This window comes from Portunus trituberculatus, chromosome 4, assembly GCF_017591435.1.
Source record: "Portunus trituberculatus isolate SZX2019 chromosome 4, ASM1759143v1, whole genome shotgun sequence".
NCBI lineage: Eukaryota > Metazoa > Arthropoda > Malacostraca > Decapoda > Portunidae > Portunus > Portunus trituberculatus.
This window is the reverse complement of record NC_059258.1, coordinates 4,793,547-4,820,070: the sequence shown is the minus strand read 5'-3', so window position 1 is coordinate 4,820,070 and position 26,524 is coordinate 4,793,547. Positions and strand designations below refer to the sequence as shown.

Genomic DNA, 26,524 nt, shown 5'->3' with positions numbered 1-26,524 from the left:
GAGGAGGAAAAAAAAGGAAGAAATTGATGAAGGAAAAAAGTAAGTAATAGAATGATAGACGAGGAAAAATAGGAACACAGAAGATAGAGAGAAAGAGAGAAATTTTGGAAGAGTAAAATAAAAGTAAGCCAAATCATTAATAGGAGGAAGAAGGAAGAAAAAGGAGGAGGAGAAAGAAAAGGAGTAAAAAAGTAAACAAGAGAGAAAAGGAAAAGAAAAGAATGAGACAAAAAAAAATAAACAAGATGAAAGAAAGAGGAAGAAAAGGAAGAAAAAGCAAGAAGACAAGAAAGTAATCACGAGAGAGAGGAAGAAAATTTAGAAGAATCAGAGAAAGAGAGTAAACAAAACTAAACAAAATGAGAAGAGAGAAAGAAAAGGAGGAAGAAAAAGAATGACAAAAAAGTATATACGAGAGAAAGAGAAAGAATATTTAGAAGAATCACAGAGAGAGAGTAAACAAAAAGGAACGAACTAACTTACTCTGCTGCCGATGTTGCAATTTTCTTCACCCGTCTAGAAAGAGAAAGAGCAAAGGACAATTTAGGAACACCAGTCTCTTCTTCCAGCTGAGCCAATAGAGAAAGAGAGAGAGAGAGAGAGAGGGAGAACACTGCGCCTCGCTCTAAACAATCCACACTTTCTTGTTCAAATCCTGTGCTCAAAATCGTTCTGCTCTCTCAATACGACTATTTTCCAAGGCCACAGAGATGATTAGTTGGGTTCTCAAGGCTTTCTCCTGTTTATAATGTAGAAATGTTGTTAATCTGTCTCTAGAACTATAAAAACACTCTTAAAAACCTGTATCACTTCAACTAGACCCTTCTGAAAGTAGGTGACAAGGTTCTCATAATGTAGAAATGTTGTTAATCTGTCTCTAGAACTATAAAATCACTCTTAAAAACCTGTATCACTTCAACTAGACCTTTCTGAAAGTAGGTGACAAGGTTCTCATAATGTAGAAATGTTAATCTGTCACTAGAACTCTAAATATCCTTAAAAATCCATGTTACTACAACTAGACCCTTGAAAGTAAGTAAAAAGGTTCTCAAGGCTTTCTCTTGTTCATAATATAGATATACTGCTAATCTGTCACTAGAACCCTAAAAACATGTAAAATAAATCGGAGTTACCATCCAAACAAATACATCTTCTCTTATACACCTATCTTCAACTACAAAGATTTTCAAGGACACACTTAAGTACATTGTTCGCTAAAAATCTGTTACTTCAACTAGAGCCCGTGAAAGTAAGTAGCAAGGTTCTCAAGTCTTTCTCCTGTTCATAATGTAGAAATGTTGTTAATCTGTCTATAAAACTCTAAAAACACTTCAATTAGAGCCCCTGAAAGTAGAAACAAGATTCTCAAGAGTGTTTCTCCTGTTCATGTCACTAAAGCTCTTGAAAACATTCCTTTAAAAATCTGTCACTTCAAGTAGACCCTTCTGCAAGTATTGAAGTCCAGTGCAGTTTCAAAATACAGTCTCAAATTGTCACTGCTAGTAGTATATATCTTTGATGTTGCTATTTGCTCACACACACACACACACACACACACACACACACACACACACACACACACACACACACACACACACACACACACACACACACACTTCCTCATGATCTGGTTCAATATAATGCAATTCTTAACATGTTCCTGTCATCTTCAACCTTTCTCCGGCTCAATAATTGCTCTCTTTACACTTTCATGTTCCTTTAACCCCTTCAGTACCATGATGCATTTCCATTTTCATCCTGTTTGCTATTTTGTGATTTTGTACAGCGTCAGAAACTTATGTGGGGGATTATAATAGTGAAGACTGTGGCCATTAATCTTCTGAATCCCATAGACCCTTCTTAATGTCAATAAAATGGTCTAATAACACACAAAACTCAAGGTAAAAATGTGTCCCAGTACTGAAGGGGTTAAAATAATAGTCAGGACTATGGCCATTAATCTTCTGACCTCCAAAGACCCTTCCTAATGTCAATAAAATGGTCTAATACCATACAAAACTCAAGGTAAAAATGTGTCCCAGTACTGAAGAGGTTAATTCTAAAAACTTCCTCTGAATTAAAAAAAATTGAGAAAATCTTATGAGCAAATCTTATGAACAAATCTTATGAGCAAATATTATAAACAAATCTCATAAGCAAATTTTCTGAGCAAATATTCTTTTTCTTTATGCAGCGCTGAAGCATACAAAATTCCTGTCACTGTCAATGAAAACAAATAAAAAGTATGATATCCTTTGGTGGTCTCTCTTCAAACCAAACCTTCTAATGAATCAATAAAACGTTTGGTATGTTTTGACGGTCTCTTTTTAAACCAACCCTCCGCACACCTGCACTGTTTAAGAGGCCACACAGCACACAGCACACAGCATTAGCGGCACACCTGCAGTTAGTAGTAGTAATAGCAGCAGTAATAGTAGTAATAGTTAGCCTTTAATGCTGTTAAGAAAACACACACACACACACACACACACACACACACACACACACACACACACACACACACACACACACACACACACACATTAGTTTAGGTTAGTACACATACAAAAAGGTGTGGTATGCAGGTATACATACAAATAGCAATGCATCACACACGAATACTAATATACATGTACTAAAGTGTGTCTACTCTAATTGGATCCTGGGTCTGGGTCTGAGTGGTGCCTCGGAGCAATGCGTGGTTGTCAGCTCTTGAGGACACCGTGAGCTGTCCTTGTGATGTGTGCAGATCAAGCGAAAACAAGAATTCTTCACATCAAATCAATTACATCATTAATAAACTAAAATACGTCTTGAACCCAGGAGCCACTTTACAGTAGACAGACAATAGAAGCTTGAAAATCTTAGAAATAAACATCCTAACTTCCTTTAAAATACCCAAAATATCGTTAAAACACTCTTAAATGACATAACCTTAATATTCTTAGCCTAACCATTAACACATCCCTTAAAAACACCCTTATTTCCCCCTTACAATACCCCAAACATCCCTAAAACATCCTTAAATCATACAATAAACTTAATATCCCTAACTTAAACACTATTATACATTACCACACACACACATCCCTTAAAAACCCTTAAAACACACCCTACCTAGCAAATTCCCTTAAAATATCCTTAAACTCCCAAAACACCCTTAAATTATACTACATGCTTAACATCTCTGATACAAACACTGCCTTACCATTAACTGACACATACATCCCTTAAAAAAATAAAAAATGTACCATAACTTCTTTTAAATACCCTAAACATACCTAAATGATACAACATTCTTAATATTTCAAACTTTCCAAACTTCCTAACCAAAACATCCCTAAAATCACACACACAGATACTCATTCAACCTCTCTCTCTCTCTAATAGATATTAAACCTTTCTTTCCCAGACACTCATATTTCTCTCTCTCTCTCTCTCCCTTTCTCCTCTCATTTTCCACCTCAATCTCTCATAAACACTCACTCCCTCTTCCCTCCCACACTCTCCCAGACACTCACTCTCCCAGCAGCGACGGCTTCTTGTTCTCCACCTTCTTGGGGCGACCTGGCTTGCACTTGAGTGGCGAGGAGGGCGTCTTGTCCCTCGCTCCTATCATAAAGTGGGAGAAGATTTCCGTCTGTTTGAGCAAGTAGTCAAAACGCTTCGCCCTGTCACTCTCCATCTTGTTCTCGTACTCCATGCCAATCCCGGCCTTGCTGGAGGACGTCTCGCCGGAGGAGGACTCATTCTGTGGGTGGTGGTGGTGTTAGTGACGGTGGAGGGAGGAAGGGAGGGAGGGAGGAAGGGAGAAAGGGAGGATGGAAGAAAGGGAGGAAGGAAGGAAGGAAGGAAGGAAGGAAGGAAGGAAGGAAGGAAGGAAGGAAGGATGGAAGGAAGGAAGAAAGATAGAAAGAAAGAAAAAAAAAGAAAAAAAGAAAAAGAAAGAAAAGAAAGAAAGAAAGAAAGAAAGAAAGAGAGGAGGGAGGGAGAGAGGAAGAAAGATAGAAAGAAAAAAAAAGAAAGAAAGAAAGAAAGAAAGAAAGAGAGAGAGAGAGAGAGAGAGAGAGAGAGAGAGAGAGAGAGAGAGAGAGAGAGAGAGAGAGAGAGAGAGAGAGAGAGAGAAGATACCAAAAGACAACAGTGCAGTGGTGAAAGAGGCTGAAGGCAGTCAGTCAGAGGAGAGGAGTTGATGAGACAAAAAGCTCTTGATTCCACCCTATCTAATAAATCTGTGTGAGTGGAACCAGAGGGTAATGATTTATATGTATGCATTCCTCCACCTCCAACAAACCACTTAATATTCCGAATTCGGCAATGTCCTAATATACAGGTCCCTCCCACTCTCTCGTTTCCCTACTCCCCTCTTTGCTGCTTTTTCACCCACCTGATTTGACGTCACATTTACGGTCATTCTTTTTTTCTTATCTATTTTTTTTTTGTGTTATGGCCTATAGCTCCTGTAGTAAAGAGTATTGGAAGCACTGTTAAGCTTCTGCAATTTTATTTATAGTGGTACCCATATAAGGCCCATATCACACCCCAAGCATATCTTCGGTGTACCACCTAGAACCTGGGTATCATGGTGACATGTAGCTAACTTTAAACCACTCCACACACTGCACAGCTTCAAAGTGGTACATGGTGGGATTCAAACCTACGCGTGGACGTCTGCCTGATCCCACGCTCACCACCTCCCTGTCCTATCCTTGCCTACATAGACCCCCACTCACTATTCTAACCTAACCTAACAAAACACCTCAAACATGTGATCATTAACTCCTTCAGCACTGGGATGCATTTCTACCTTGAGTTTTGTGTATTAGATGATTTTATTGACATTAGGAGGGGTCTATGGAGGTCAGAAGATTAATGGCCACAGTCTTCCCCATTTCAGTCCCCGACATAAGTTTCTGAAGCTGTATAAAATCACCAAATGGTCACCAGAATGAATATGGAAATGCGTCCTGGTACTGAAGGGGTTAACGGAACATGAGTGTACAGAGAGCAATTTTTGAGCTGGAGAAAGGTTGAAGATGACAGAAACATGAAGAGGTTAAAAAAAATAAATAAATAAAATGTGTCTTTCAGAGTGCTTTGGCAGAAGTGGGCTCAGATAAACAAAAATAAATAAAAAAAAATACAAGTAACAACAAATAAGTATCAAATTACACTGCTAGAATGATAGAAGAGGAAAAAGAGGAAGACAGAAGGATAAGAATGATAAATGAAGGCGGAGGAAAAGAGAAAAAACATGAATAAAAAAGGAGGAAGGAATAGAATGATAGAACGAAAATGGAGAAGAAACAGAAAAGAAATACAAGAGAGAGAGAGAGAGAGAGAGAGAGAGAGAGAGATAACCTAATTAGAACTAACCAAACTGTCCCATACAAACCAACGCTCCCCACTCCAAAACAAACAAACACAAACCAAAAGACACTAAAACCAACAAAACACCACAAAACAAACAAGGAAAACAAGAAAAACACAAAGAAGTAAACAACAAGCGACATTCACCCTTACGGCACCACACTGACCGTTTCCCGCGTATTCCCTCATCTCTTATTTCTCCTCCCCCGCCATATTTACGCCTCACTCCCTCATTATTTACTTACTGAATTCTCCCCGACCTCCATAGGCTCCACTGGGTCCTCGTTGTCCGACATTTAGGTGAATTTTTGGGGCTAAATGAAGGAAAATATTAGAAGGACGCCGCCTGATCTCGCCCGGCACCACAACAAAGGCGTCAAGCGAGAGTCTTAAAGTGTCTTCCGTATTTTTTTGTGTATTTTTATTTACTTCGTGTTTTTTACTGTTTTCTATGTTGTTTTTAGTTTGCTGTATTTTTTGTTGTCTTTTTTGCTTATCAAGTGCTGGTCTTGGGTCTGTTTTTCAAGTATTTTTGGTTTCTCATTTGATTGAAATCTTTACTATAAAACAAAAGTATCAAGTATAGTAGTAGTATCATTATTATCATTATTGTTAGTAGTAGTAGTAGTAGTAGTAGTAGTAGTAGTAGTAGTAGTAGTAGTAGTAGTAGTAGTAGTAGTAGTAGTAGTAGTAGTAGTAGTAGCAGCAGCAGCAGTATAGCAGCAGTAGTAGTAAAAATGGTGATGATAGTAGTGGTAGTGGTGGTGGTAGTAGTAGTAGTAGTAGTAGTTTATGAAGAAGACAGGGCGTGATAAGGACATGTTTGTAACTTCCCGGGCGGCTGCGAGAATGGTGTATAGCCATGTGGAGATGCTTGGGGCCAGACACCCTAGACTGCAGGCACCAAACCTTCACCTGAGACACGAGAAGCAGTGGTGCCTGGCCGGTGCTAGTGCCCAATGACACCACACACTTCCCTGGCCACGAGCGGGATGTTCAAACGCTCGCCGCAACCACTACGTTTTTTTTTTATTTATTATTATTTTTTCACGGGAATTTATGGGGTAAAGGGGATACTTTTTGTGGTACCTCCTATCTCAAAGCCCACCCGAGTGAGGAAGCCCAACCTACACTCGGACCGTGGACAGGATTCGAACCCATGCGCTTGGAGACCCTCAGACTTCAAAGCACGCATGGTTCCACTGTACCACGGCGGCCGTTAAGCTTATGGTAACCTTCTCGTGACTCGCCTGATGTGTACGTTCAGAAGATCTTGAAACTGTCTTGATTTTTGGACCGTGATATTTGCTGGTATGTAAGGGTATTGAGAAGCACCCTTTACACTGGTCGTAGCGTTGTGCACTGGGGATTTCTTCACTATTCAAAGCGTAGATAACCTGTATGACGTCTTGTTTGTTTATATACCATGCTTATACACACATTATATGGCCAGCCAACCTCAGCGATCGTGAACAGAGCAAATGTACTACTAAACACATTATAGAAACGCTCTGCTCTCTCATCAAGACTATTTTTCAAGGCCACAGAGATGATAAGCGGGGTTTTCAAGAGTGTTTCCCCAGTTAATGATGTGGAAATATTGCCAATCTGCCTCTAGAACAGTAAAAAACCTTAAAAAAAAACTAGTGTAAATTTAGATAAAGCGTTTCGCAATAGTGGAGGTGAAACTAAGAAGGGTTTGATAATACAAGCGTCAGTGTGATAATGAAGAGTAATCTCAATAACGCGCAAAAAACTGAGATTCATGACTCGCGCTGAGCTGCCACACTATACAAACATTATGTAACCTCACTTAACCCCTTCAGTACCATGACACGGGGCCACATTCTTTCTGTTTACTATTTGTTGATTCTATACAGCTTCAGAAACTCATGGTGGGATTAGAATAGTGAAGATTGTGGCCATTGATCTTCTGACCTCCATAGACTCTTACTAATGTTAATAAATTGGTCTAATTGTACACAAAGAGAGATAGATGGATAGGTAAACAGAGAGACAGGTAGATAGACAGACAGACAGGTAGATGGAAGCATAGTGGATAGATAAATAGACATAATAATGAACAGGTATATTATTATTATTATTATTATTATTATTATTATTATTATTATTATTATTATTATTACTATTATTATCATTATCATTTTGTTCTTCTCTTCCTCTTTCTTCCCTTCTTAATCCTTTCTTTTATCTTTATCTTTCTTTTCCTCTTCCTCTTCCTCCTCCTCCTCCTCCTCCTCCTCCTCCCTCTTCACCAAAAAAAATATAGTAATAATAATAATAATAATAATAATAATAATAATAATAATAATAATAATAAATAAATAAATGAAATAAGACAAACAAACATACATACATACATACATACAGACAGACAGACATACATACAGACAGACAAGACGAAACTTCCACAGAATCATCAAAATAACAAAACAGAGTAAAACACAAATAAAGCTGAATAAATACAAACTGGGGCATTCATTCCTAGTACAACCCCTTCCGACCCCATTCCAGGAAGATTCCAGGCACATTCCAGGAGGAGGAGAGATGAGTAAGGTCAAAATAATGTACAATGAAAGCAAAAAAGGTGAAATATTGAAAGCCACGCCCACTGTCACTGAATCTTGAGCGTTGATTGGCCAGGAGGAAGCGTGAGTGAGAAGCGCGCAAGATGATTGGGTGGCGAGTGAGAGGGAATGTGAGAGTCCGGGAGAGTGAGTGAGTGAGGAAATTGTGTCCATAAGGTGTTGGAGTGCTTATCCATTGACACACGCGCCCCACACATACATACCAGAGTGATTCTGAGTGTTGGAAAGGAACCGTCCGCTCAGTTATTTTCATCATGGTTAGCGGAGGGGTAAGTGCCTACATTTTTTTTTTTTTTTTTTTTTACTTTTCTTCTTTTTTTCTTTTTTCTTCTTCTTTTTTTCTTCCTTCTTATATTTTCTTCCTTTCTCTCCTCCTCTTCCTCCTCTCTCCCTTCTATACTGAGACGCATTTTAATTTTTTTCTGCTCTATTTTTCTATTATTCTTTTCTTATTCCTTCCTTCTTATATTTTCTTCCATTTCCCTTTCAGTACTGGGACGCATTTTGCCATGAGTTTTGGGTACGATTAGACAATTTTATTTACATCAGGAAAGGTCTATGGAGGTCAGAAGATTAATGGCCAGAGTCTTCACTGTTTTAATCCCCACATGAATTTCTGAAGTTGTATAAAAACCCCAAATAGTAAGCAGAATAAATACGAAAAAAAAAGTCATGGTACTGAAGGGGTTAAGTTTCTCGCACCTATCAAATAAATATACAGATAAACCTTCCACTATGTCAAACTATCGCTGGAATCATGAAAACATCCTTAAGAACCCCAGTAACTACACTACACATCGATAAACCACGAAAATACCATAAAAATCATTGAAAACCCCAATAACATCACTTCAAAAATAAAATAATAGAAAAAAAAACTTCACTGTGTATTATGTAACTCCCAAAACTCTCTTAAAAACACCAATAGCTCCCACAAAACCCATTAAAAGCTAAAACAACCTCCACAAGAATCTATTACACCACAAAACCCCATTAGAAATCACACCACGCTCTTGTAAACCCCAGGAACTTCAACTAGAACCTTTAACCCCTTCAGTACCATGACGCGTTTCCATATTCATTCTGGTGACTATTTGGTGACTTTATACAGCTTCAGAAACTCATGTGGGGGATTAAAATAGTGAAGACTGTGGCCATTAATCTTCTGACCTCCGCAAACCCTTCCTAATGCCAATAAAATGATCTAATCGTACACAAATCTCAAAGTAAAAATGAAAGGGTTAATAGTAACAATAACATCGATTAGAACCCTCACAAGCCTCAATAACCTTCTAGAACCTTTAAAAAAAACCTCGAGAACCTCAACTAGAACCCCATTTTGCGTCGTACCTCCGTGGTTTAACTCTCTCCTACGCCTTTTACTGTATCACGACTCCAAGAACCTCATAGAACCTTAAAAAAACCCAGATAATGACTTGAACCCCCATCTTGCCCTATTTCCCCTATTTCCCACTAACCTCATAAAGCCTTGAAAACCCCAGATACTATAGTTGAAGTTCGTGATGTTTTAAGAGGTTCTAGGAATGTTATCAGGGTTCTGGTGAATGTTAGAGTTTTTTTTTCCACTACCTGAGAGGAAAAAATGGGAGTTCTAGTCAAAGTTTCCGGGATTTTTAAAGGTTCTAGGAGGTTATTAGGATTATTAAAGGTTCTAGTGGAAGGCGAGACCACGGAGAGCGACATGGTAGGAGATATGAGGCAAAATGAGGTTCTAGTTAAAGTTCCTGGATTTTTAAAGGTTCTAGGTATATTATCAGGGGTTTTAAAGGTTCTATTGAATGCTATTAGGATTATTAAAGGTTCTAGTGGAAGGAGAGACCAGGGAAAGTGACATGGGATATAAGAAAATGAGGTTCTAAATGACTTAACCCAATTTTGCCTCGTATTTCCGTTTTCTAATTATCTTTTACGCCTCTCTTACTGTGTCATTCTTTCCTTAGTCTCTCCCAGCCACTAGAACCTTTAAAAACTCTATTAACATTCACTAGAACCTTTAGAAACTCCAGGAACTTCAACTAGAACCTCATTTTGTCTCATATCTCCTACCATGTCGCTTTCCCTGGTCTCTCCTTCCACTAGAACCTTTAAAACCCTGATAACTAGAACCTTTAGATAATATTCCTAGAACCTTTAAAAATCCAGGAACTAGAACCTCATTTTGTCTCATATCTCCTACCATGTCGCTTTCCCTGGTCTCTCCTTCCACTAGAACCTTTAAAAACTCTGATAGCATTCACTAGAACCTTTAAAACCCCTGATAATATTCCTAGAACCTTTAAAAATCCAGGAACTTTAATTAGAACCTCATATCTCCTACCATGTCACTTTTCCTGGTCTCTCCTTCCACTAGAACCTTTAAAAACCCTGATAGCATTCACTAGAACCTTTGAAACCCCTGATAATATTCCTAGAACCTTTAAAAATCCAGGAACTTTAACTTGAACCTCATTTTGTCTCCTATCTCCTACCATGTCGCTCTCCGTGGTCTCTCCTTTCCACTAGAACCTTTAATGATCCTAATAACCTCCTAGAACCTTTAAAAATTCCGGAAACTTTAACTAAAACCCTATTTTTGGCTCTTAACTGCATCTTTTACTTGTATTTACCGTGTCACTCTCTCCTGGTCTCTCTCAGGCAGTGGAAACTTAAAAAAAACTCTAACATTCACCAAAAACCTTGAAAAACCCTGATAACTTTCCTAGAACCTCTAACAACATCGGGAACTTCAACTATAGAACCCCAATTTTGTCTCATATCTCCGTCTTTCACAATCTCTTACTGTGTCTCGTTCGTGGTCTCTCCCAGCCACTAGAACCTTTAAAGAACATCAATAACCTTCTAGAACCTTTAAAAACCCTGAAATTTTGAACGAGAACACCATTTTACCTGGTCTTTTAATCTCTTTAGTACGTGTCTTCATATTCATTCTGGTGACTATTTGGTGATTTTGTACAGCTTCAGAAACTCATGTGGGGGATTAAAATAGTGAAGACTGTGGCCATTAATCTTCTGACCTCCATAGATACTTCTTAATGCGAATAAAATCGTCTAGTTGTACACAAATCTCAAGGTAATAATGCGTCTCAGTACTGAAGGGGATTAAGAGTTTTCGAGGAGTATTAGATCGTTTTAAAGGGTGTTCTGTCTACTTGTTTGCCTCTCTCTCTCTCTCTCTCTCTCTCTCTCTCTCTTTTTTTATTTCTTGTATAAAAAACATCTTTCACTGTCACTTCTCTCAACACACTTACACATTCTTCTCTCTCTCTCTCTCTCTCTCTCTCTCTCTCTCTCTCTCTCTCTCTCTCTCTCTCTCTCTCTCTCTCTCCTGTGTAAAAATAAAAACAAACTATCTTTAACTGCCACTCCTCTCAACACACACTAACACACTCTCTCTCTCTCTCTCTCTCTCTCTCTCTCTCTCTCTCTCCAGCGTGAGTGCATCAGTATCCACGTGGGTCAGGCTGGGGTGCAGATGGGCAATGCATGCTGGGAGCTGTACTGCCTGGAGCACGGTGTTCAGCCTGACGGGATGATGGTGGTGGAGGAGGGCGGAGAGTACATGCCTGATGATTCCTTCAGGACCTTCTTCAGTGAGACCTCCAACGGGAAACATGTCCCTCGAGCTATCTTCGTGGACCTGGAGCCGACTGTCGTGGGTGAGTGTCTAACCTGACCTGGCTTTTTTTTTCTTTCTTTTTTTTCTTATTTCTTTATACCATGTGGGCTTTTCACGGGAATTTCAGGGCTAAAGGGGATATTTTTTGTGGTACCTCCTCTCTCAAAGCCCACCCGCTAGGAAACCGTTACCCCGAGTGAGGAAGCCCTACCTACACTGTACCACTGACCTGATCTAGCCTAACCTAATCCTGATCTCGCCTATTTATTGTGATTTAGCCTAACTTTGATCCCTTCAGTACCATGACGCGTTTCCATATTCATTCTGGTGACTATTTGGTGATTTTATACAGCTTCAGAAACTCATGTGGGGATTAAAATAGTGAAGACTCTAGCCATTAATCTTCTGACCTCCGCAAATCCTTCCTATTGTTAATAAAATGGTCTAATCGTTCCCAAAAGTCATGGTAAAAATGCGTCCCAGTACTGAAGAGGTTAACTAAACTAACCCAACCCAACCCAACCTAACCTAACCTAACTTAACCTAATCTAACCCAACCCAACCCAACCCAACCCAACCTAACCCAACCTAACCTAACCTAATCTTAACCTAACCTAACCGCACCTAACCTAAAATTCAAGTACATTTTGATAACGAACCATAAAATTTTCAGTAACCAGATAAAGAGAAAGAAAGTTAAACAGCTTTACGAAAAGTACGATAACAGCATCACCGCCACCCCCCACCCGTCCCCCCCCACCCCACAAAACAAAGGTACATCTTTACAAACACGAACAACAAAACTTATTACTTCACCACATTGAATAAAAATGAGTAACCACATGAAATAAAAAAACTCTAAAGAAAATAATAAAAAACAAGATAATATAAAATAAAACGGTACATCTTTACACACACAAAAAAAAAAATATTACTGCACCATATAGAAATAAAATAAATATACACAAAAGAATTTACAAAACATACAAATAAATACACAAACCAGTACATCTTTACAAACACAAACAAACAAATAAGAAAAAAAAACATTACAACACCAAATAGAAATCAAATAAACAAACACGTGAAAATAAAAAAATAAAGAAAATGATCACAAAACACAAAATGACGAAGATATAAACCAGTGCACCTTTACAAAGCTCCGCCATTCCTGCCTCGTGTACAAGCAAGAAGTAGATCGCACCTGACATTTCGCATCATTATTTAATCTTCCCCCAGCAGGAGATACCATCATTAATTCACCTGGTATGCGATGCTCAGGCCCTTGGGATTGAGAAAATGTCGTTACCATGGCAACCTCAAAAGATGCTAGGCCACAGTGACGTCATAGAGCAAATTATGACGTCATCAGTGTTGCCATTAGGAGAGTTGTGAATAAAGGTGTTTGTTTATGTCACGCTCACATACAGAGAGAGAGAGAGAGAGAGAGAGAGAGAGAGAGAGAGAGAGAACTACGTACATATGGTAATTGATTAGTATGAGTGTGTGTGTGTGTGTGTGTGTGTGTGTGTGTGTGTGTGTGTGTGTGTGTGTGTGTGTGTGTGTGTACTCATGACAACGTGTGTGTGTGTGTGTGTGTGTGTGTGTGTGAACCCGCCTAAAACCACTTTCAACAGGATAGAGGAGGAGGAGGAGGAGGAGGAGGAGGAGGAGGAGGAGGAGGAGGAGGAGGAGGAAAAAGAAGAAAAAGAAAGAAAGAAAGAAAGAAAGAAAGAAAGAAGAAGAAGAAGAACGAGAAGACAATCACACACAAACAAAGAATAAGAAGAGAAAAACAACAACAACAACAACAACAACAACTACTGCTACTACTACTACTACTACTACTACTACTACTACTACTACTACTACTACTACTACTACTACTACTACTACTACTACTACTACTACTACTACTACTACTACTACTACTACTACTACTACTACTAGAACTACTATTATTACTACTATTACTACAACAACAACAACTACTACTACTACTACTACTACTACTACTACTCGATGGGAACACACTGTCACGGTTCGATACCTCTCTCTCTCTCTCTCTCTCTCTCTCTCTCTCTCTCTCTCTCTCTCTCTCTCTGCGGATTAACTCTACATGTCAATTGGGATCTTTGAAAAACATGTCATTTGAGATTGATGGTGATAATAGTATGGTGGTGGTGGTGGTGGTGGTAGTAGTGATAACGATAATACTGTTACTGCTGCTACTACTACTACTACTACTACTACTACTACTACTACTACTACTACTACTACTACTATTACTACTACTACTACTACTACTACTAACACTATTGCTACTACTACTACTACTACTACTACTACTACTACTACTACTATTACTTCTACTACTTCCATATAACGATAAAAACACCTATTGATAAGTGACAGATGTGTGTGTGTGTGTGTGTGTGTGTGTGTGTGTGTGTGTGTGTGTGTGTGTGTGTGTGTGTGTGTATTGAACAAATTATATTGATGTGACCTACTGTGTGCGTGTGTACGTGCGTGCGTGCGTGCGTGTGTATCTTAGGAAACTGATACACACACACACACACACACACACACACACACACACACACACACATTTAGATCGTGAATATCTTTCTTATTTTTCTTCATCTCTTCGCTTATTCACTCTCTCTCTCTCTCTCTCTCTCTCTCTCTCTCTCTCTCTCTCTCTCTCTCTCTCTCTCTCTCTCTCTCTCTCTGGTCTTGGTCTCAGAAAACAGTGCACAGAGGCAAGAAATAAGACACATAGGGTACTAGGTTTCATTTTTAGGAGTTTTAGAAGCAGAAGTCCCGAAACAATACTAAAGTTATATTTGGCGCTGGTCAGACCGTACCTAGATTATGCGGTACAGTTCAGGTCCACACATTATAGGAAGGATATAAGCCTATTAGAATCAATGCAAATGGAGGATGTCTAAAAAGGATGCAAGGGATGACGGATATTCTTTACGTAGTGAGATTATCCTCTTTCCGCATTTCCATATTCATTGTGATGACTATTTGGTGATTTTATACAGCTTCAGAAACTTATGTGGGGATTAAAATAGTGAAGACTGCTGCCATTAATCTTCTGCTCTCCATAGACCCTTCCAAATGTCAATAAAATGGTCTAATCGTACACAAATCTCAAGGTAAAAATGTGTCCCAGTACTGAAGGGGTTAAAATAGTGAAGATTTTGGCCATTAATCTTCTGCTCTCCATAGACCATTCCAAATGTCAATAAAATGGTCTAATCGTACACAAATCTCAAGGTAAAAATGTGTCCCAGTACTGAAGAAACTCAATCTGCATTCCTTAGAGAGACGTGGGTTAAGAGGGGACCTGATGGAAGTATTGAAGGGGACATGAGCGAGGGAGGTTCAGATCAGTAGCGGAGACAGAACCAGAAATAATCGATTCAAGCTTGAGAAATTCCGGTTTAGGAGAGCAATGTGAAGGAAGTGGATCTGCAACAAAGTGGTTGATGAGTGGAACGGTCTCAGTGGTGATGTTGTTAGTGGTGAGTCAATAGTGAGACTTAGAAGAACATTAGATGAATTATGGATGGGAATGATAGATAGCGTTAAGTAGCTTTGCTCATACAGGGACTGCCACGTGTAACCCTAGCGATCTCTTGCAGCTTCTCTCTCTCTTTCTCTCTCTCTCTCTCTCTCTCTCTCTCTCTCTCTCTCTCTCTCTCTCTCTCTCTCTCTCTCTCTCTCTCGTTCGTTCGTTCGTTCGTTATTTTGACTGCAAAGAAATTATGTTATCTATGTTCCGAGAAGAGGAATAGGAGGAGGAGGAGGAGGAGGAGGAGGAGGAGGAGGAGGAGGAGGAGGAGGAGGAGGAGGAGGAGGAGGAGGAGGAGGAGGAGGAGGAGGAGGAGGAGGAGGAGGAGGAGGAGGAGGAGGAGGAGGAGGAGGAGAAAAATAAGTGAAAAGATCATGACATTTCAACATCAAGAGAGAGAGAGAGAGAGAGTGTGTGTGTGTGTGTGTGTGTGTGTGTGTGTGTGTGTGTGTGTGTGTGTGTGTGTTTCTTTCCTGGAATCCACACTTGCTTTAGAGAAACATAGAAACGACCTTCAGATTTAGTAGGTCAATCCCCCTCCCCTCTCTCTCTCTCTCTCTCTCTCTCTCTCTCTCTCTCTCTGCTCACTTATATTTAAAGAGAATACTGAGAAATGAAAGGAAGAGAAGATAAAATGAGGAGGAGGAGGAGGAGGAGGAGGAATTAAATGTTCTTCACCAAGGGAACATTGATCACTAATACAATGAACATGACTACCACCACCACCACCACCACTACTACTACTACTACTACTACTACTACCACCACAGTCACCACCACATAATGTTAAAAAAACGAAGGCTCTTATTTAACTTTGATATTCGTACACATAAACCGACACAGCATCTTATATTAGTGTGTGTGTGTGTGTGTGTGTGTGTGTGTGTGTGTGTGTGTGTGTGTGTGTGTGTGTGTGTCGCTTTACATAACACAAGGCGAAGTTAAAAGTCTACGGGATAATCTTGATATATTTCATTAAGTTGTATTAAGTTTTCTCGTGTTTATATTACCTCTCTCTCTCTCTCTCTCTCTCTCTCTCTCTCTCTCTCTCTGGCAGATGAGGTGCGGACAGGGACGTACCGCACCCTCTTCTCCCCTTCCATGCTTCACACTGGCAAGGAGGACGCCGCTAACAACTATGCAAGGGGACATTACACTGTGGGTACGCTTCTCCACCTTTTCACTCACCAAAAAACGGAAAAAATATAAACAGTTCCACCTTTTCACTTGCTCAAAACGGAAATATATTAAAAATTCCACCTTTTCACTTGCTTAAAATGAAATTGTATAAAAAATTCCTTTTCACTTGCTCAAAAAGGAAAAATATTAAGAATTCCACCTTTTTACTACTCAAAAAAGGAAAAATGTAAAGAATTCCACCTTTTCACTTGCTCAAAACGGAAATATATAAAAAATATTGCACCTTTTCACTTGCTCAGAAAGGAAATATATTAAGAATTCCACCTTTTCACTTGTTCAAAACGGATATATGTTAAAAATCCAGCTTTTCTATTTATTTAACTCCATAGTCCACCTTCTTATCCACTAAGATGAAAAATAGCTCTTAAAATCCTTCTTTTTCTATCCACTAACCACATATATTCCACATTTTCAACCATTAAAAAGAAAAGCATTTTAAGATCCACCTATTTTATCCACGAGATCTCTTTAATCCACCTTTTCCATCTACAAACTTTACTTATTCCCAGTATTTCTATTCACTAACCCCTTCAATCCACCACCTCCACCTACTAAAAACGAAAAAATGAAATAAAACACACTTAATCCTCTTTTACCACCTACAAAACTACCTTAATCCCCTTTTCTATCCACTAACACCCTTTAATCCACTTTCTTCACCACCAAAACCGAAAAATCCACCTTTTCTATCCACTAAACCCTCTTAATTCTCTATTCCCACTTATAAAACCCCGTTAATCCTCTATTTCTACTCACTAGCACCCTTTAATCCATCTTTTCTACCTACAAAAGCGTAGAAATCCACTAAAATCCACCTTTAATCCACACACTAGGCAAGGAGCAGCTGGATGTGGTGTTGGATTCCATACGCAAGCAGGCGGACAACTGTTCAGGGCTCCAGGGGTTCTTGGTATTCCACTCGTTCGGTGGAGGAAGTGGATCAGGATTCGGATCTCTTTTAATGGAGTATTTGTCACTTCAGTATGGCAAGAAGTCAAAACTGTGCTTCTCTATCTATCCAGCCCCTCAGGTGAGAGAGAGAGAGAGAGAGAGAGAGAGAGAGAGAGAGAGAGAGAGAGAGAGAGAGAGAGAGAGAGAGAGAGAGAGATTTTGTTTTGGGATCTGAATAATGATGATGATATGAGTGTGTGTGTGTGTGTGTGTGTGTGTGTGTGTGTGTGTGTGTGTGTGTGTGTGTGTGTGTGAAAGATTAAATAAAAAGCAAGATAAACAATAAAAAAAACATGAAACAAAAAAAACAACAAAGACAACAACAGAAGTCACACAAAGGCGAAACAACAACAACAACAACAACAACAACAACAATTAATCAACAACTAAAACTCACTAATTAAAACACACACAAAAATGCTTCTCTTTTCAACAAACTCCACGGAAACACACTTCATTGATTTTACTCCCATCCACTCAAAATCCACAAAATCCCACTTAAACCCACAAAACCCCACTTTAATCCACTCAAAACCCACAGAAATTCAATTAAACCCACAAAAACACACTTAATTCTATTCACATCTACCTTAAACCCACAAAAACTAACTCAAACCCACAAAAACCCATTAACTTTATTCCCATCCACTCAAAACCACAAAAACCACTTAAACCCACGAAAATCCACTTGATTCTACTCGCATGCACTCAAATACCACACCCAAACCAAAACTAACTCAAACCCACAAAAACCCATTAATCTTATTCCCATACACTCAAACCCACAAAAACCCACTTAAACCCACGAAAATTCACTATATTCTACTCCCATCCACTCAAAACCACACCCAAAACCACAAAAACAAACTCAAACTCACAAAACCTACTCAACTTTCTCGTATGCACTTAAAACCCACAAAAATCCACTTAACTTTGCTCCAATCCACTCAAAACCCACAAAAACCCACTTAAACCCACGAAAAACCACTTTATTCTCCTCGCATTCATTCACACCCACACCCAAACTGACAAAAAGAACTTAAACCCACAAGAACCCATTTAATTCTACTCCCATCCACTCAAAACCCACAAAAATTAACTTGAACCCACAAAAATCCACTAAACTTTACTCCAATCCACTCAATACCACACCCAAACCCACGAAAACAATCTTAAACCCACAAAAAACAATTAACTTTACTCACATTCAATCAAAACCCACAAAACCCCACTTGAACCTAAGCCAAGCCACTTCGATCCCCTTCACAGGTATCAACAGCTGTAGTGGAGCCTTACAACTCCATCCTGTTCACCCACACCACTCTGGAACACGCTGATGTCACATTCATGGTGGACAACGAGGCTATCTATGACTTGTGCCAGAAGGAACTGCATATTACACGTCCCACTTACACTAACTTGAATAGAATGATTGGCCAGGTTGTGTCCAGGTAATGTTACGCTACACAGGGACTCCATACAGGTGAAATGTTTAGTGCCTCGTCTCATCAGGAGTTTGGTAGGGTGTAGTGGAAGTTATTGGGTGTTTTTGTGGGTGTAGTGGAAGTTATTGGGGTTTTTGTGGGTGTTTTCGTGGGTATAGTGGAAGTTATTGGGGTTTTGTGTGGGGTTTGTAGTGTTTTTCGTGGTGTAGTGGAAGTTATTGTTTTGTGGGTGTTTTGGGGTTTTCAAGGGTGGGTGTAGTGGAAGTTATTGGGGTTTTCGTGGGTGTAGTGGAAGTTATTGGGGTTTCAATGGGGTTTCGTGGGTGTAGTGGAAGTTATTGAGGTTTTGCAGTGGAAGTTATTAGGGTTTTCAAGGGTGTAGTGGAAGTTATTGGGGTTTTCAAGGGTGTGTTTGGTGTAGTGGAAGTTATTGGGAGTGGGTGTAGTGGAAGTTATTGGGGTGCAGTGGGTGTAGTGAAGTTATTGTTTTTTGGGTGTAGTGGAAGTTATTGGGATTTTCGTGGGTGTAGTGGAAGTTATTGGGGTTTTCAAGGGTGTTTGTGCAGTGTAGTTGGGGTTAAGGTGTTTCAAGTGGAAGTTATTGGGGTTTCAAGGGTGTGTAGTGGAAGTTATTAGGGTTTTCAAGAGTGTAGTGGAAGTTATTGGGGTTTACGTGGGTGCAGTGGAAGTTATTGGTGTTTTCGTGGGTGTAGTGGAAGTTATTGGTGTTTTCGTGGGTGTAGTGGAAATTATTGGTGTTTTCGTGGGTGTAGTGGAACCATGTTTTCAAGAGTGTTCAAGGGTGTAGTGGAAGTTATTGGGGTTTTCAAGGCTGTTTTCATGGTTCTAATAGTTTAACAGGGTGTAGTGGAAGTTATTGGGATTCTCGAGGAGTGTTCACGAATACAGTGTAAGTTATTGTGGCTTTTAAGGGTGTTTCTAGAATTCTACAGGGTTTAGTGGAAGTTATTGAGGGTTATCAAGGATGTATCTACAGTTGTACAGGGTTTACTAGAAGTTATTGGAGTTTTCAAGGGTGTTTTCATGATCCAGGTGATAGTAACCATGGAAAATAATGAATAAACCAACCAATCATATTCTCTCTCTCTCTCTCTCTCTCTCTCTCTCTCTCTCTCTCTCCACAGCATCACAGCTTCTCTCCGCTTTGATGGAGCACTCAATGTGGATCTGACGGAGTTTCAGACCAACCTAGTGCCGTATCCAAGAATCCACTTCCCTTTGGTGAGTGGATATGACGAATGACGAGAGTTTAACCCCTTCAGTACCATAACGTGTTTCTATATTCACTCTGTTTACTATTTGGTGATTTGATACATGCAAGAACTCATGTGTGGGACTGAAATAGTACAGACTGTGGCCATTAATGTTCTGCCCTCCATAGACCCTTCCTAATGTCAATAAAATGGTCTAATGGTGCACAAATCGTAAGGTAAAATTGTGTCCCAGTACTGATTAAAATAGTGAAGACTGGCCATTAATCTTCTGCCTTCCATAGATCCTTCCTAATGTCAATAAAATGGTCTAATAGTACACAAATCGTAAGGTAAAATGTGTCCCAGTACTGATTAAAATAGTGAAGACTGGCCATTAATCTTCTGCCCTCCATAGACACAAATCTCAAGGTAAAAATGTGTCCCAGTATTGAAGCGGTTATCTGGTAAAACACACTTCCTCTCACTTTCACACTCCCTCTTTCTCTCTCTCTCTCTCAGGCAACCTACGCCCCAGTGGTTTCAGCAGACCAAGCTCTTCATGATAACTTTGACGTGCGCACCATCACGGCTAAGTGTTTCGAGACGTCTCATCAGATGGTACGAGTATTTGTTTCACTTAATTCCACGTAGTATACTCTTTCAATTATCTCGTCTTGCTCTCTCACCACGACAATTTTCCAAGGCCACAGAGACAAGTAGCTGGATTTACAAGACAGTTTGTCCTTATGTTAAACTAGAAATCTTGTCAATCCATCACCAGGACGGTAAAAATATCCCTGAAAACACGAGTATCTTCAACTGGAGCCTTTGGTTTTGGTGATGGTGAGAGAGCAAAGCGTTTCAGAATATTGGTCTACCGTGTGTGTGTGTGTGTGTGTGTGTGTGTGTGTGTTCCCTTATCACGACTGTTTTGAAAGGCCACAGATAAACCTAGCCACATTCCCAAGACTGTTTCTCGTATCAACAATGCAGAAATCTTAACCTGTCATTAGAACCACAAAAGTCAACCTTGTAAACTTCCTGAGCTTCAAATAGAGCGCCTTTTGAATGCAGTAGAAGCGTAGGGATGTGTTTCAGAGGTGTGTGTGTGTGTGTGTGTGTGTGTGTGTGTGTAGGTTAAATTAGGTTAGGTTAGAACTGGTGGTGTGTGGCTACTGTGGTGTGTGTTGGTATGTGTCTATGGTGTGTTAGTGTATATAATTAATGGCTAGATTAGGTTAGGTTAGGTTAGAAGTGGTGGAGTGTGGCTAATCTCTGGTGTGTGTTGGTGCGTGTGTAGGTGAAGTGTGACCCGCGTGACGGCAAATACATGGCGTGCTGTCTGCTGTACCGTGGCGATGTGGTGCCAAAGGACGTGAATGGTGCTATAGCGGACACCAGGGCCAAGAAGAACATGACCTTCGTTGACTGGTGTCCCACGGGGTTCAAGGTAACTGGTGGGACGGGGGGGGGGGTGACTGTGTGTGTGTGTGTGTGTGTGTGTGTGTGTGTGTGTGTGTGTGTGTGTGTGTGTGTGTGTGTGTGTGTGTGTGTGTGTGTGTGTGATTCTATTGTCAAGTCTCTCTTCTAATGTTCTCAGCCTCTCTATCTCTTTCTTATCATATTTTCTTCCACGAGTGTGTGTGTGTGTGTGTGTGTGTGTGTCTCTCTCTCTCTCTCTCTCTCTCTCTCTCTCTCTCTCTCTCTCTCTCAATATTGCATCTCTTTTTATCTACGTCATTTTTACATTAGCTGCCCTTCCCATCTTACTAAATGCATGCCTCCCTTCCTCCTCTACCCTTACTATACCCAGCACTTCCTTCACCTCTCTCTATCTTTCTCTCTCTTCCTACCTCACCTCCTTTCCTCCTCCACCCTCACTATCCAACAATTTTTTCCTTCACCTCTCTCTATCTTTCTCAGTCTTTCTACATCATCTCTCCTCCTTTATCCTCACTTTCTTCCTTCATCTCTCTCCTTTACCCTCTATCTTTCTATCTTCCCATCTCACCTCCCCTCCTTTCCCCCAGGTGGGCATCAACTACCAGCCCCCCACAGTGGTGCCCGGGGGAGACCTGGCTAAGATGGACCGCGCGGTGTGTGCCCTGAGTAACACCACGGCTATCAAGTCTGCATGGGAACGCCTAGACAGGAAGTTTGACCTCATGTACAATAAGAGAGCCTTTGTCCATTGGTATGTGGGTGAAGGCATGGAGGAAGGTGAGTGTGTGTGTGTGTGTGTGTGTGTGTGTGTGTGTGTAGGAATACTATACTGCAAATAATATCAAAGTTGCAATTCAATTTTCCAAAGGCTTTAGTTGAAGTTACAAAAGTTTTTCAATTGTTTCTTCTTTTTTTACGGTTCCAGTGATAGATTACCAAAATTTCTACACTACAAACAGGATAAACACTCTGCCAATTTTTCAAAGGCTTTAATTGAAGTTGCAAGGATGTTCAAGTGTCTTTTTGCAACTTTAGTGACAGATTAACAAGATTTCTGAATTACTATCAGGAAAAACACTCTTAAGAACAAGGATAGCCTCTTTTTGCACGTTCTAGTTGAAGTTGTGTGGGTTTTCAAGTGTTTATACGGTTCTAGTGACAGATTAACAACATTTCTGCATTACTACTAGGAAGATCACCATTAAGAACACAGGCTCTAGTTGAAGCTATGCGTGTTTTTAAGTGTTTTTACGGTTTAGTGATAGATTAACAAGGTTTTTGCAGTACTAACAGGAGAACCACTTTTGAAAACCTGGCTAATCGTCTCTATGGCCTTGGAAAACAGTCTTAGAGAGAGAGAGAGAGAGAGAGAGAGAGAGAGAGAGAGAGTAGAACAGTTGTGAATTATATGACTCCTTCCTTACTTTCTCTCTCTCTCTCTCTCTCTCTCTCTCTCTCTCTCTCTCTCTAGGGGAGTTTGGCGAGGCGCGAGACAACATGGCGGCTCTTGAGATGGATTATGAGGAAGTGGAGGCAACTAGTGGAGAGGAGTGAGGAGGGTCATGTTGTTGTTGTTGTTGTTGTTGTAGTGGTAGTGGTGGTGGTGGTGGTGGTGGTAGTGTAAGGAAAGAAGAAATTGTTGTTGTTATTGTTGTTGTTGTGGTAAGGGAAGAAATGTTGGTAGTAGTTGTTATAGTTGTAGTAATTGTTGTTGTTGTTGTTGTTGGTGGTGGTGGTGGTGGTGGTGTGAGGGAAGGAGAAATGGTGGTTGTTGTTGTTGTTGGTGGTGGTGGTAGTGTGAGGGAAGGAGAAATGTTTGTTGTTGTTGTTGGTGGTGGTGGTGGTGGTGGTGGTGTGAGGGAAGGAGAAATGTTTGTTGTTGTTGTTGTTGTTGTTGTGGTGGTGGTGGTGGTGGTGTGAGGGAAGGAGAAATGGTTGTTGTTGTTGTTGTAGTTGTAGTATTGGTGGTGCAAAGAAAGGAGAAATAGTAGTCGTAGTAGTAATAGTTTTTGTTGCTGTATTGGTGATAGTGGTGGTGGTGTAAGAAAAGGAAAAATAGTAGTCGTAGTAGTAATAGTATTGGATAGCTAGTTTACACCTCTCTCTCTCTCTCTCTCTCTCTCTCTCTCTCTCTCTCTCTCTCTCTCTCTCTCTCTCTCTCAACCACTGTATATTGTAGCTAAGTAATGTTGATTGCATTATGTAAGTGTGTGTGTGTGTGTGTGTGTGTGTGTGTGTGTGTGTGTGTGTGTGTGTGTGTGTGTGTGTGTGTGTGTGTGTGTGTGTGTGTGTAGTCCAGCGTTTCCCAATCTTCTTACCCTTGAGTAGCCCTTAAAATAAACGACATGTCTCAAGGTATCCTAGTCTAACCTATTCTAACGTCCCCTACCCTACCCTAACCAAACCTATTTTAACGGAACTTAAACTAACCTAACCTATCCTGACCTATTCTAACCTAACCTAAACTGAGCTAACGTACTCTACCCAACCCTAACCTAACCTATCCTATTCTAAGCTATCCTGACCTATCCTAACCTAACCTGAACTGAGCTAACGTACTCTACCCAACCCTAACCTAACCTATCCTATTCTAAGCTATCCTGACCTATCCTAACCTAACCTAAACTGAGCTAACGTACTCTACCCAACCCTAACCTAACCTACCCTATTCTAAGCTATCCTGACCTATCCTAACCTAACCTAAACTGAGCTAACGTACTCTACCCAACCCTAACCTAACCTACCCTATTCTAAGCTATCCTGACCTATCCTAACCTAAAGTAACCTAAACTAACCCTATCCAACCCTATCTTACCCTACCCTATTCTAAGATAACGCACCCTACCTCAATCTCTTGTATCCTAATGTGCCTCGTGTGTATTAAGGTGAGTTTGCCGAGGCGCGGGAGGACTTGGCAGCTCTGGAGATGGACTATGGCGAAGTGGAGGAGTCGCCTGATGAAGATGACACGAGCCAGTACTGAAATCTGGACTGTAATCTATTATTTTTGTGTGTTTTTTTGTGATTTTTTGTATTTTTCTCTTCCTGTCTCACTGTATTGCTTTATTTATCTATTTTTTTAAGGTTTTTCTTTCTCTATTTCCTGTCTTTATTACATTTTAATCTATTGTTCGTTTTGTTTACTTGTCTTTCTCTATCTCTCTCGTTTTTTTCTTTTCTTTTTATTGTAGCCTTCTTCTTTCTCCTCCTTTTGTCTTTTTCTATTTTGTCCTTATTTTTTTTCTTTATTCTCTAAACTGTAGCAACTCTTGTTTTGTTTGATTTTTTTCCTCTCTCTATCTCACTCTATCGCTTTGTTTTTTGTTTTTTTATTTCAAGCTTTTTTCTTTCTCTTATCTCTTTGTCTTTGTTGTGCTTTAAATTATTGCTCGTTTTGTCTTTTTCTCTATTTCAGTATCAATTTTTTTTTTTTTTTATTTCAATCTTCTATCTTTTCTTTTTTTTTTTGTCGTTTCTATCTATCTTTTTCGTTTTATTCTCGAAACTATTTTAATCCACTGTTTGTTTTCTCTCTCTCTCTCTCTCTCTCTCTCTCTCTCTCTCTCTCTCTCTCTCTCTGTATCGTCTTATTTATCTATTCCAAACATTTTCTTTCTCTATCTCTTGTCTTTATTTTCTTTTTATCCTCAAAACTTTATTCTATCTACCTAGTTCGTTTTGTATATTTTCTCTCTTTCTCTTTATCTTTCTGTATCATTTCCTTTTTCTTTTTTATTCTATTCTAATCTTTCCTTTATTCAAACCTTATTTCAACTTTTCTCTATCTCTTTTTTTGTCTTCGTTTTCTCTTTATTCTCAAAACTGTATTATTGTTTTGTTTTGCTTATTTTTTATTATTTTCATTGTCTCCTGTATCGCTTCATTTATCAATTTGAAACTTTTGTCTCTGTTTTCCTTTTTTTTATTCTTGAAACTGCTCTCTATTTTGTTTTGTTTTGTTTTTTCTTTTTCTCTATCTCCATATTTCGTTTTTTTTTTTAACCTCCCTCTCTCTTTTTTAACCTCTCTCTCTCTCTCTTTTTCAACCTCCTTCTCTTTTTTTAACCTCTCTCTTTTTAACCTCCTCTCTCTCTCTCTCTCTTTTTTTTAACCTCCTCTCTCTCTCTCTTTTTTTAACCTCCTCTCTTTTTTATTTCTTTGTTTCGTTATTATTCTTGAAACTGCATTTTACGTAATCTATTGTTTTGTTTATCTGTATCTCCCTTGATCGTTTTATTTATCTATTCCAAGTTTTTTTTTTCTTTTCTTTTTCTATTCTCGAAACTGCATCCTTTCCATTTTTTTTTTTTTTATATATTTCCCGTTCTCTTTATTTATCTCTTTTTCTTCATATTCCTATTCTTATTTAATTTTATTCTTGAAACTATTCTCTGCTGTTTATCTTTTTTTTTTCTCTCTCTCTCTCTCTCTCTCTCTCTCTCTCTCTCTCTCTCTCTCTCTCTCTCTCTCTCTCTCTCTCTCTCTCTCTCTCTCATCAAAACAGTAGCCTAATATCTTTTTTACGTCATTTATCTTACTCATCTTTCCGTTTTCTTTATCAACTTTTCTTACTCTTTATTCTCGAAACCACATCCTTAAGTTCCCCTTATTCATACTTACTTTTCTTCATTTTCTTCTTTTTACTGACTTTTTTCTTAATTTCTCACTCATTCATGTTTTCCCACTTGTGTGTACGTGTGTGTGCTCCTTACTCTCTCTCTCTCTCTCTCTCTCTCTCTCTCTCTCTCAGTAGTTCAGGCAGCCACGGTCTCCTCCCAGCCTTGTCCTGTCCAATAAACCAATATATAGCCTCCCAGTGTTTGTTTCCCTGCTTCCCTGCTTCCCTGTCTCACTGTCCAGCCACCTGTGTGTGTGGAGTGGCGTTTAACCTCTTCTGTACTGGGACACATATTTACCACGAGATTTGTGTACGATTAGACCATTTTATTGACATTAGAAGGGTCTACGGAGGACAGAAGATTAATGGCCAGTCTTCACTAGTTTAATCCCTTCAATACTGGGACATATATTTACCATGAGATTTGTGTACGATTAGACCATCTTATTGACAT

The 26,524-nt window shown here is 39.6% G+C and overlaps 2 protein-coding genes and 1 long non-coding RNA gene across 5 annotated transcripts in view; 1 reads left to right on the top strand and 2 right to left on the bottom strand.

Annotated features, from left to right (window-relative positions):
* LOC123510912 (chromatin-remodeling complex ATPase chain Iswi-like) overlaps nt 1-5,772 on the bottom strand; it is a 19,561-nt gene extending 13,789 nt beyond the window's left edge. The window contains exons 1-3 of one of the 2 annotated variants that reach the window (XM_045266397.1): nt 5,616-5,772; nt 3,522-3,751; nt 484-516 (exon numbers count right to left, since the gene is read on the bottom strand). In XM_045266397.1, the coding sequence (XP_045122332.1) occupies nt 484-516; nt 3,522-3,751; nt 5,616-5,666 (314 nt within the window). In that variant the 5' untranslated portion in view covers nt 5,667-5,772. The remainder of the gene's footprint in view (nt 1-483; nt 517-3,521; nt 3,752-5,615) is intronic. The other variant, XM_045266405.1, reaches the window with a different exon arrangement.
* The window catches only part of LOC123510973, a 28,758-nt gene extending 15,038 nt beyond the window's left edge, over nt 1-13,720 (bottom strand). The window contains exon 1 of the long non-coding RNA XR_006676663.1: nt 13,667-13,720. This is a non-coding gene — a long non-coding RNA (uncharacterized LOC123510973). The remainder of the gene's footprint in view (nt 1-13,666) is intronic.
* LOC123510926 (tubulin alpha-1 chain-like) lies at nt 8,149-24,670 on the top strand. Of its 2 annotated transcripts, XM_045266435.1 has the most exons (11): nt 8,149-8,248; nt 11,431-11,656; nt 16,257-16,361; nt 17,233-17,429; nt 18,620-18,801; nt 19,941-20,037; nt 20,529-20,627; nt 21,310-21,459; nt 22,040-22,229; nt 22,924-23,002; nt 24,338-24,472. In XM_045266435.1, exons 1-11 carry the CDS (start codon nt 8,234-8,236, stop codon nt 24,339-24,341), a joined length of 1,344 nt encoding a protein of 447 aa, XP_045122370.1. In that variant the 5' UTR covers nt 8,149-8,233; the 3' UTR covers nt 24,342-24,472. The 2 variants fall into 2 exon arrangements, with proteins under 2 accessions (XP_045122370.1, XP_045122364.1); XM_045266429.1 differs by lacking the exon at nt 22,924-23,002 and having other exon boundaries at nt 24,338-24,670.
* Nucleotides 24,671-26,524: the final 1,854 nt, after the last annotated feature.

Excerpts from the sequence above, each read along its gene's own strand:
- LOC123510926 (XM_045266429.1), top strand. Across the intron at positions 17,430-18,619 it reads CTATCTATCCAGCCCCTCAG|GTATCAACAGCTGTAGTGGA; the intron begins GTGAGAGAGAGA and ends TCCCCTTCACAG. Across the intron at positions 22,230-24,337 it reads GGGTGAAGGCATGGAGGAAG|GTGAGTTTGCCGAGGCGCGG; the intron begins GTGAGTGTGTGT and ends GTGTGTATTAAG.